Genomic DNA, 10,828 nt, shown 5'->3' with positions numbered 1-10,828 from the left:
TTCTCTGCCCCCAAATTGATATATTCTGCTCCCTTCTTTTATTAAATATCAGCATATAACAGGAATTTTTATGATTAAGAGCAAAGATACCAATCGGGGAAATGAGCTGCAATATTAAAATGCATCAACAAATACAAAAGCTTCAGCATGAAGCACCCCAATGAGACTGGGTCAGCTTTCAACATTGACCAGGGGGGTGGCCTTGCTCTTCCACTGCACCGGCCCTTCCTCCGCGCTTTCTTCCCTGGCGCCGAACTCCTCACGGGGAGCCTTTTTCCGCGCAGGGCACGAACCAGGGCCTCCGCAGCCCAGCGCGGCTCCTGCCCCGGGAGCCTCCTGGAGCGCCCTGCGCGAAGAGGCCCTAGGGACTGGAAAGCCCGTGGGGTCACCGCTTCCTGGAACGAGCGGCGGCAGGGACAGCTCAGGTGGCACCCAGGGGTCCCGCCCCGCGCCCCCCGTCTGACCCCGAGCGGCGCTGCGCGGAGTTCTGGCGGCGGGGAGATAAGGCGCGCGCCTTTGTTCCTCCCCCAGCTGGGTAAACCGCGCCCGCCCTCGCCGCGGCCGCGGGAGGGGATCTCTCTTTGTCACGCCCCAGCGCCGCCGGGGACAATGGAGGAGCGCACATTGTCCCGCCCGGTGTGTACACGGGGCGGGGCGGCAGGTGCGCGGGCAGCGGAATGCGGGGTCGGCGCGGGGACGCTGCCCGGGGCCCGGACCCGCCCGCTCCTCGCGGCCCTTCGCTGCGCCCAGCAGCCGCGGGCCGACTCCCCGCTCCCCGCCGGCCGTCGCCCGCGCGCCGCACACCTGCGCGTCCTGGGGAGATTTACGAAGTGCGAGTGTCACACGAGGCCACAGCTGGAGGCCCGACCCGGCCTGGTGCGTTTTATTAGGTGTCCTATTATGGAAAATAAACTTTAATCCGACCATAAAAGCCAAATCTGAAAAACACTCGCCCTGCAGTCGGAGCACGGCGGCGTGCTTGGTGGCGGTCACACCTCCGGAGGGACTGGTTTTATTGAGGGAGACACAATGCCCCGCAGGACTTTGACACCAAGGCCGGGGAGCGCCCTTCTCCGGCGCCCACGCCCTGCGCTAACCCCAGAGGTCCCCGGGTCCCCTCTCCACGGTCACCCACCTCCCCTCAGTGCGTCTGGGGGCCACTCCCACCCTGGGGTCCCCACCTGGCCAGCCCCAGGGTCCTGAGGACGGCCTGAGAACGACCCTGTGTCCCTGGGGGACAGCGCAGTCCGCCGGCTTCGTTAACCCGCGTACCGGGTGCCCCGCGGAACCAGCCAGATCCGCTCTGCAGGGGCCCACCCGCAGGCCGCTGGGCCGGGGCTCCCTCCCGGGGACCGCAAGTTGGCCTTTGTGAGGAGTGGAAAGGAGAAGGGGAGAGGGAGGGAGGAGAGGAGAGGAAACCTCTGAGGACTGGGACCGTGGCTCGGCCCGGGGTTGGTCCCCAGCGCTGCGGGGGTGTTGGGGGGGGGGGAGAAAATGAAAAAGAAAGGAAGAAAGAAAACCCGTGAAAACCGCAGTGGCCCTTTTCAGGCGCAGGGCGCACGGGCTGGCTGTAAGCTGCGCGGTGGGCCCCAGATCCCGGAGCCTGCCGCCTGCCCACGCCCCACGACACCAGCTCCCCATCCCCTCCGCAGGGCCCCTGGCGGCCACCCTTCCACTCTCCAGGGGTTGGACGCCGCTCTGAAAGGTAGCGTTGATCTGGGACTGGCTGGTTTCACTTCGCACGACGTCCTCGCACTCCTCCAGGTGGTGGCTTACTTTGTGACAAGTGTTCCTTCAGTTAAAGCGGAATCTGCTCCCCTGTGCAGATCTGCCCACCTGCCCACCTGCCCACCTGCTGACGGCCATTGTGTGCAGCGCTGTGGTGACCAGACCGGTCCTCCAGGAGTCTGACGTCAGTTCTTTTGAATATATACCAGAACCGGGACTGCTCACTGCCCGACCATAGGATGGTTCTATTTTTCAGTTTTTGAGACACCTCTATATTGTTTTCCTTAAGGGCTGCTCCATTTTACATTCTCACCAATAGTACACCAGGGCTCCGATTTCCCCAAATCTTTGAAACACTTGTTATTGTGTGTCATTGTTTTTTTTTTTTGTTTTGTTTTGTTTTTTAATTGGCCACCCTAATGAATTCCTGAGGTAGGATCTCAGAGGTTTTGATCCGCGTTTGGCCATTTGTGTATCTTTGAAGAAATGTCTCTCTCCTCTTCGGTGCTGGGTGAAGGCGCACCCTTTGGTTTTGCTGTGGTAGTTCTTCACGGGCTCCATGCCCATCATCACATGGATATGGTTTGCAGATGCTTTCTTCCTCCCTGGGCTGCCCTCAGTGGCACAGAGGTTGTCCAGTTTGATGTGATTGCATTTGTCTATTTTTGCTTTGGTGGTCTGGGTTTTGGGGTCACAGCCTCAGTCCTCTTTCCAAGCTGACTGCCACCTGGGGCCTGAGTAGCAGGGCAGGACTGTGGCCATCTCCTCTACTTTCTATTGTTTCCCTGGGTGTCCTCTCACCAGGGGCTGGGCGGGAGGGTGACCCTGCACCGTCTGGAGGGACCCGTAGATGGTTTCTCCAGTTAGGAGGACTTTACCCACATACTGTTGTTAGAACCTCTCATGAGAATAAAAAACAAAAACAAAACTAACAAGCAACAACAAAACCCTGTACCAACAGGTCGGTCCCTTCCTCGGGCAGGGGTCCGGGCTGGGGTTCCCCTGGTGGGGTCAGCGTTGGACAGTGCCTTCCATAGGACTCCAGGCCCCGCATCTCAGTGCCAAGGTGGAGAGAGACCGCACAGTCCACGGACCGAGGGGCCGCAGGGCTTCCGAGGGGCGGTGGGGCGGCCTGGGAACAAAGCCTGGAATCCCCGCCCTCGGGGCTCCCTCGGCCTAGACCGGGTGGCTCGGTCCGGGAGCCGCCCTGGGGCTGCAGAGACCTCCCTGAGCGCGGGGCACCCGAGGCGCGGTGCGGTCCGAGGTCGGAGGCCAGGTCGGACGCGGCACGCGGTGCGTGGAAGGGGGCGCGCCCTGGAGCTTGGCGGAGCAGGGCCGGCGGCGTGCACCAGGCGGAATGAATTGTGCGCCGTGCCCGGAGTGGGTGAGGACGAGCCAGTGATTATATTTAAATTTGCTATAATTGATTTGGGGAAGAGCTACTGTGACAAGAACGAATTGATCATTAAATTTATTAGCGAGATAAATTCCGCCGCGATTAAAGCGGCGCTGCAGGAGCTGGGCCGCTGGCCGGTCCCCGCGCCAAACCCGGCCTGGCTCGGCAGGAGGATGGGCGGGGGCTTGGCGACCATCTCCCTCCAGGGCCGCTCTTGCCTTGGGGTAGAGGGACAAAACCTTGGCTGGACCCCCGCCCGCCCGGGGTCCCAGGGCCGGATGTTAAACCACTTTCTAAGCCCGGCCCCCCTTCCCTGGCTTCCCTGGGTTGGGGCCGGCTGAGCTGGGGGAAATAACCCCCAGATGTGGAGCCGCCGGGAGGAGATGGCTTCAGGCTGACCTGCCAAGGTGGTAGAGATTAACGACGACGAGTACGGGCGGCCGGGTTTTAACCCCCAAGGACGTCCGCCCTCCCCTCCGCTCCCCTCCGACTTTCCCACTCCATTTCCGCGGGCCCTCTACCTTCTCCACCAGTCGCAAACCCCGTGCCCCAAAGCGACTGTGGACCCCACGGCAGCCGAAGCCCCGGCCTGGCGCGTGCGGGCAGCAGGGCTGGGCCTGGCTGGCTGTCCTCGCCCCGCCCCCGCCCGCCGGTCGGGTGGGACGGAGAAGCCCGGGTGATCCTGAGCTGCCAGGGAGCATATTAATCTCGCCCGGCTCCGCGGTACTGAGTGCCCCGTGCACCCCGCGGTAATCACCCAGATGAAACGCCGCGCCCTCGGAACTCACTCATCCGCTGGGAAAGGGCAGGGAGAGGCGGGAGGGGCTGCGGCCCAGACCCAGGCCCAGGTGAGAAAGTGACCACAGAAGGCAGGCTCCAGCGGCCTCCCTGGATGAGCCCACAGGGTCTGCAGCAGGAACCGAGTACCGGCAGGGTCGGCTGGGCGGCCGGCCTGCGCGCCCAGGCGGGGAGGGACAGCGCAAGGTCCCGTGGGCCGCGGCTTGGGCCCGCATGTGTGCAGCACATGGCCAGCGGGCCGCTGGCCCTTGATTGATGGCACACACTGCAGGGTTTATGAACCCAGAGCCATTGCAGCCCCGACGAGCAGCATTCTTGCAGCCTGCTGCTGCCCTCTGGGACTTTCGCACAGATCCAGGAAAACCGTTGCAGGCCCGCCCGAGAAATGGTCTGCCTGCAGCGAGGGCCGGGGTGGAGGAGAAAGCGGCGCCGCTCAAGTCAGAGCATTCTGGGAAATGTGCTTCGGTGGTGCCTGGGGCTGGGCAGACCCCCATGTACCACAGTCTCTCCTTTAAAGCTTCTTTTCCAAAACACTCAGTGTATTTTCATTTCTGAACCACCAAGGGAATAGGGTGGGACACACACCAGACGTGCCAGGGACAGGTGTGAATCAGCACCAGCGCTCTGACACCTGGCCCGGAGCTGTACCAACACTTCACTCCTGGGACACCCCTCCCTCCCACTCCCACCAGAGTCAGGTTCCACTGGGTCTCGGGTGCTGAGGTGGACCCGAGAGCCGCGGTGCTTCCGTCAGTCCTGGGGTGGACACCTGCCCCTCCCCGCAACCGCAGCAGATCTGCACTCTCATCAAGTAGAAAACCATTTTATTTTACATTCCATCCTGGGCGATGGGAGAAGCTAAATAATAATTTAGCATGCATAAGTAGACGGTTCTTTCTTTATATATAAATACAACATACAAAAATAAAGACAGTACAGTTCTGAAATTCCCAGCAGTTTGCTCATGGCACACGTTTCTCCCCACAAGATGCATCAGCATAAAGCCCTTTCCACACTCATCAGAAGCGCATTTCCAGAGAAGGCTTCAAGTTTCAGAGGTCATCTAACACTGTCGGTTTCCGCCTTCTCAGACGCGGGAAGACCGGGGGCCTCCCAGACACCTCCCGCCAACACTACCCCAAATCAACAGAACCACAGTCCCAGCTGGAGCCGCCGGGTCTCCCTGGCGCCGTCGGAACGCCGCGACCCAGAAGGGAAGCCCCAGGCCCCGCGCAGACGGCTGGTCCGAGGGGGTGGGCGCCGGCCGCGGGGCTCCTACTGGGGCGGGGGCTGGTGCCCGCCCGGCCGCGGGGGCGGCGAGTCCTCCTCCGAGGAGCAGTCGGAGGAGACGGTGTGGGCGCTGGCGCCGTTGCTGTAGGGGAAATGGTCCTCGTCGTCCTCGTCCTCGTCCTCCTCGGGGTCACTGTCCCTTAAGTCCCGCAGGCGACGGCCGCTGGCCTTGTCCCCGGACGCCGGCGGCCCCAGCACCTCCTCCTCGCCCTTCTCCTCCGCGCCGCCTTTGCAGGCGCCCCCGCTGCCGCCCTTCTGCTTCTCGGCCTCCTGCGCCGCCTGCTCCTTGGCCTTTTTGCTGCGCTTCCATTTCATCCGCCGGTTCTGGAACCAGATCTTCACCTGCGAGCAGAAGCAGGCGTGAGAAACCCGCACCTCCGTCCCGGGTCTCCTCTCCGGGGTCTGGGGCGCTCCGCCCGCCCTCTCCCTGCAGGGGGCTCCGGATGGGGGCCTCGGACGGGCAGAGGCTCCCCACTGTTCCTCCCCTCCCCTACTCATCAGCAGACCCCGAGCCGGGCTGGGGGGCCCAGGGAAGCCCGGACTCTAGGTGTCCCCGCCTCCCGGGGCCAGCCACTTTCTACCGCGCAGCATTCTGCGGAGGGGTCAGGGCAGCGGGGCGGGTCTCTTTAATAAAATCTCAGAACGTCCCCTCCCCTCTTTCTGGGACAAGACTTCTCGAATGTAGCCCGCGGAACACTCTCTGGAGAATGGGGAGCGGAGGGAAGTTAAATGCAGATCTGGGGCCTCGCCCCAACCTACTGGAACCTGCCTATCGACGGCAGAGACTCGCGTGCTCATGCGGAGCCTCGCCGGAGTTTCAATTCACAGTCCGCACCCCTGGGGTCAAGAGGCACGGTCCTAGATCCCCATGACCACAGAGGCGACAGCAGCCCCGGAGCCCAGGACGCGCTAGGGCGGTGGGTAGGCGGCGCACCTGGGTCTCGGTGAGCATGAGCGAGGTGGCCACCTCGAAGCGCTTGGGCCGGGACAGGTACTTGTTGAGCTTGAACTGGTGCTCCAGCTCCAGCAGCTGCTGGCTAGTGAAGGCCGTGCGCGGCCGGCGGCACTTCCCCAGGAGGTTCGACTGCGCCTGGGCTGAGGACCGAGCAGGTGTGAGGCCGCGGCCCGCCCCGTCCTCTGCCGCTCCTTCCGACGGCTGCCTATCCCGCCCCCCAGGCCCCACCGCCAAGCGCCCGCCCAGCGGAGCCGGAGCTCGCCCCTCGCTTCAGTGCCCACTCGGAAGGAAGAAGGGACCCAGGACCCTCGGTTGAACTGCAGGGTCTGGGTTTAACTAGACCCAATCGTTTTGTCTGGGGCAAAGCCTGTTGCCCGAGTGGGTAGGTTGGTAGGAAGAGGGCTGACCAGAAGGCGAGAGAAGAGGGTGCAGAGGAACCCCGCTCCTTCCCTGTTCTCACTGCCCAAATCCACACCGGTTTGGGGGGAAGCGGGTCCTGCTGGTGCAGGGTTCCCACCACCACCTCCTTAAAACAGAACAGGAGAATGCTAAAGCAAACCAATAACAACAAAACAAAAATAAAAAAGGAGGGAGAAACGATGGGAAGAGACCAAACCTGGGACCTAGAGATTGGTCCTCCACAAGGACCCTCCCTGCTTCAAGTGTTCTTGACAGCCCCCTCCTCAGCTGCGGGGACAAAGCCAGAGGAGATTGGAAGCCTTTTCAGGATAATTCTCATTACCCAAATTAAAGGCCAAGGCGTGGGTGGATGGCTTGCTGTGTGTTCCAGGAGGCCTGTCGGCTTTATTTACATAATTTCACACGGTTACATCACAGAGAATTTTATGACCTCAAAACGAGACTTCCCTTGATTTCCCAGGAGTCTGACAAGTGTTAGACAATAAAAGAAAGAAAGCAAAGGAAAGAAAAGAGGCCAGCCCGGGCTGGGATGAGCTCAGGCTCCCCTGGGACGGGCAATTTGCTTTATAGGCAGGCCCACGCCCCCTGCTTTAGTTAAACAAGGGCCGGATTCCCAACTTGACAAGACATTAGAACTTTAATTAAAACACTGGCTGGAAGGGACCCTTTAGGAAGTGCCATCCCATGGGCAGAGACAACCAGATAAAGGAACCCAAGCAGGTTTTCCAGAGGCCAGAGGGGAGGCCTCTTGGAACACTCTATCTTCCTAGCCTCCATTTCTTATTGCCCTTTAGGATCACGGAGCTCGGCTTCCTTTTCCAAATCAGAACTAGCTGTGTGTTTAATTTCACCAAGACTAGGCATCAGGGATGATGAGGTGTGTTGGCAAGGGATTCCATTTTAATTGACCTTAGGTCCCATGAAGGCCCAGAAAGCTCCTGGGTGGCCAGGGAACCTCTGCTCTAGGAGGCCTGTGTGGAGACCAGGCCTTGCTCAGTGGACAACCAGAACCCCAGGCTTTGGGCAAGGCAGGTCATAAAGCTACAGGAAAGCCACGGGTGGCTTGGCATCAGATGGGATCTGCTGGGCTCAGTGTCCAGACCCAGAGGGTACCCTGGGCCTAGTGGGCAGGACCAGCAGAGTTTGAGATATCTGAGCTTCAGCCCTCCCCCTGAAGTGGGAGAGAGGCTTTCCCCTTCTTTTCAGGTAGGAGCTGATTCTTCAAGACAGGGATGGGTGGTCAGTAAGGCCTTCTGGGAGCCATGCTTGGGTAAAGTGGTGGGGGTGCTGTGGACAAACAGCAGGCTGGATTCTCTCACCCCCCTGTGACTCCTCCAGCCCCCTGGGGTCCTGGCTTTTCTGTTTAGTCACAACCATGGCTTCTAACAGAGGAATCCGAATCCTGGCAAGTGTTTATTTCTGTTTTCTCTTTTGCTTTTCCCCCTCTTGTGCCTTCATCCCCCAGTCTAAACAAATCCACTCAGACGGAAACAATGGGGTCTCTTTGTTTGGGTGTTTGGCGGCTGAAAGCATAAAGCCATATACATCTTCTGTTCTGGCCTAACTCGAAGCCATCCTACCCAGGTGGGATGCCAAGCAGGGGAGCCTGAGATGAGTGCCTGCCCAGTGAGTCCTGATTGCCAGTAAAGCCAGAACCTGGCCTGGCCTTCAGGAGGTGTCCCCCTGGGGGTGGCTAAGAAGCCCAGGCAGCCCAGGGACTCCTGGGCTTGCTCCCACCTTGGAGAGGGGCTCTTAATTGATGGGCTCCCCGATTCTGGAGCAGGCACCTGCTGCTTAAGATTCCCACACAAGGCCTCCTGGACATCACAAGGGGACCCAGCAGCCTTCTGGAGGAGGGTAGTGCCTGGGCAAGGGCCAGGGGAGTGCCTGAGCCCTGGCCTTGCAGCCATGAGCTCCTGGGAGCCCCCTTTTCTTGCTGTTCCAGGATCTCCCTCTCCTGGGAGAGGCTGAGGGTCTTTCAATAGCCCAGCAAGGGGGACCAGGCCACGTTCGTTTTCCCAGGGAAAAGCCCCTGGTTTCAGTGACCCCTCACTCCCAGGCCTGCCTAATTCAGGGAGCTCTTCGGCTGGCTTCCTTCGCCACTTCCTTCTCCTCTAGCCTGCAGGTTAATCATTAGATTCCAGTCTCACACCTCCAGCGGCCCCTTCCCGTTAAGAGAGGAAGAGAAGGCAAGGCCTTCGCCGTGGCCATTTTAATAATTCGCCTCCACTTCCACACCGCGGAACCCGCTCGGGGCCTCACAGGCCCGGGGCAGAGCAGAGACGGTTCACTGTACTTCCGCAGCTCGTTGGGGGCCCAGCGCAGAGACCAAGGAGGTGCGGGGTAGAGAAGGATGCGCACGACAGGCAGCCAGGGCTGCGCGGGTACTCACAGTTGAAGTCCGGCATCTTGGGCAGGATCATGCCCGCGGTGGATGCGCGCAACCACTGGTCCAGCTGAAAGGTGCCGGCGCCCAGCTTGATGGGGTCGGCGGGGTGCGCGGGGTGCGCTCCCTGCACCTGCGGGTATGAGTAGGAGAGTGCCGGGTGCTGGCCGGCCAGCGCCGCCGCCGCCGCCGCCGCCGCGGAGTAGCCGTAGACTGGGTGGCCATAGAGCGCCGCCTGCGCCGGGAGGCCCGCGCCTCCCTGCGCGCCCCCAGGGTGCAGCCCCAGCGCCAGGCCCCCCGCGGCAGCGGCGGCGGCAGCGGCAGCTGCAGCGGCGGCGGCGCTCGGGTGAGCGTGGTGGTGGGGCCCCGCCGGCCCGCTGCCCGCGCCGCCGCCACCGCCGCCCGCACCCAGGAAACCGGGTTTGGGTAGCAGCGCGCAGTGCGCTGCCAGCAGGCGCGGGGGAGACGGGCTTTCCGCGCGCAGGCGGTCGGCGGGTGCCGCGGTGGGCTCGGAGGCTGTGGGGCTGCAGCTGCCGCTGGCCCCGCTACTCGCCCCGCCGCCGCTGCCGCCGCCGGGTCCAGCTGCGGCGGCCGAGAGTGAGGTGACCAAGGCCAGCGGCGCGCTCTGCGCGGAGGCGGCTCGCGGGGGGTCCACCGCCAGCAGGGCGTCGATGCGGAAATTTTTGGATTTTTCCATCTGCTCGTTTGGGGTTGGCAGTCGCGGCCCGGCGGTGGACGACGCGGCCGTGTGCGGGCTCACGGAGTCGGTGCCCGACGGTGGCAAGCCCCGGGGCTCGGTACGGTTATTGTGAGTATTTGCCAAGAATCGAAGTCACCGCCGGAAACTCAGCGGAGGGCTATCACATCCCAGGCGCCCCTCCGTGCGAACCCCGCCGGGGCCGCGCTCACTCGCGCTCGCCCTCGGACAAACTCCCACGCCACCGCTTCGGTGCGTCTGGGCCCGGGCGCCCGACTCTGGGTCCCAGCCCGCAGGCTACCGCGCCGAGGCCGCTGGCGCCGTGGCGCGGACCCGCGCCCCTCCGCGCACTTGAAGCTCAGCGCGGCCTCGGATTGGCGCGCGAGGCGGGGGCCGAGGAGGGGCGCCAGCCCAGCGATTGGCCGAGGGGCGCACCTGTCACCGTCCAGCCGCCTGTCGCCCCGCCCCTGCGCCTCCAGGTCCTAAACAGCCCAGGGTGTGGAGCCGAGGTGGCAGGGCGGGGACAGCGACTGGGGTTGGAGGACTCAGAGGCTCAACCCCGGTTTTCTGTCTGCCCTCCCGTGTGTGGCCCCTGGGTCCCCGTGAGTGCCCGGCGGGTAGACACCTCTCTCTTGTTGGCCTCGCGCCTTCCGAAGGCGGCAGGGCTAGTCCGCGAGGCCCCCGCAGCGCCTCTTAGTTTGTCCCTGAACACCCACGCTGCGCCCAAATCTGGCTGTTCTGCTAAATGACCGCGACAAGCGCAGGGACGACAGTGTGGTCCCAGCTTCTTCCCGCTCCAGGGCCTCCGGGCGCGGCGGGGAGTGTCCGGGTCCCACCCCTGAGCAGGTTGAATCTTTTTATCTGCTCTGGGAAGTCCCCTGCGTTTCAGGTGTGTGCGCGTCCGGGGTTGGGGGTGTAAACATGCGCGTCAGTTGGCTTCCACAGATGGTCGCAGGGAGCCCTACCCCAGCCAAGGCGAAGAGCGCAGAGTCTGCACCCTGGCCTGCAGAACCCACATCTGCTTGGAGACATCATCCAGGGGCCATGGAGTGGGACCACGTTGGCAAAGCTCTTCCTCTCTGCGGAGGGATGCTGATGGACGTGAAGGAGACCACCCCCCTACCACTGAGCTAAAAAGCACCTGGCCGGGAGTCATCC

At 62.5% G+C, this 10,828-nt stretch overlaps 1 protein-coding gene across 1 annotated transcript; it reads right to left on the bottom strand.

Moving 5' to 3' along the window:
• Positions 1-5,197: 5,197 nt before the first annotated feature.
• On the bottom strand, positions 5,198-9,670 carry Mnx1 (motor neuron and pancreas homeobox 1). Its single transcript, XM_076859360.2, has 3 exons — positions 8,980-9,670; positions 6,147-6,307; positions 5,198-5,554 (listed from the first exon to the last, which is right to left on the bottom strand). The coding sequence occupies exons 1-3, from the start codon at positions 9,668-9,670 to the stop codon at positions 5,198-5,200; spliced, it is 1,209 nt and encodes a 402-aa protein (XP_076715475.2).
• Between the last annotated feature and the right edge of the window lie 1,158 nt (positions 9,671-10,828).

Source organism: Callospermophilus lateralis, chromosome 1 (genome assembly GCF_048772815.1).
Source record: "Callospermophilus lateralis isolate mCalLat2 chromosome 1, mCalLat2.hap1, whole genome shotgun sequence".
Lineage (NCBI taxonomy): Eukaryota > Metazoa > Chordata > Mammalia > Rodentia > Sciuridae > Callospermophilus > Callospermophilus lateralis.
The sequence above is the reverse complement of the archived record's forward strand: the minus strand, read 5'-3'. Positions and strand labels throughout refer to the sequence as shown.

Coding starts and splice junctions, on each gene's coding strand:
- Mnx1 (XM_076859360.2), bottom strand. CDS start 9,670: ATGGAAAAATCCAAAAATTTCCGCATCGACGCCCTGCTGGCGGTGGAC. Junction 6,308..8,979: donor CAAGATGCCGGACTTCAACT/GTGAGTACCCGC, acceptor CTCGGTCCTCAG/CCCAGGCGCAGTCGAACCTC. Junction 5,555..6,146: donor TCATGCTCACCGAGACCCAG/GTGCGCCGCCTA, acceptor TTCTGCTCGCAG/GTGAAGATCTGGTTCCAGAA.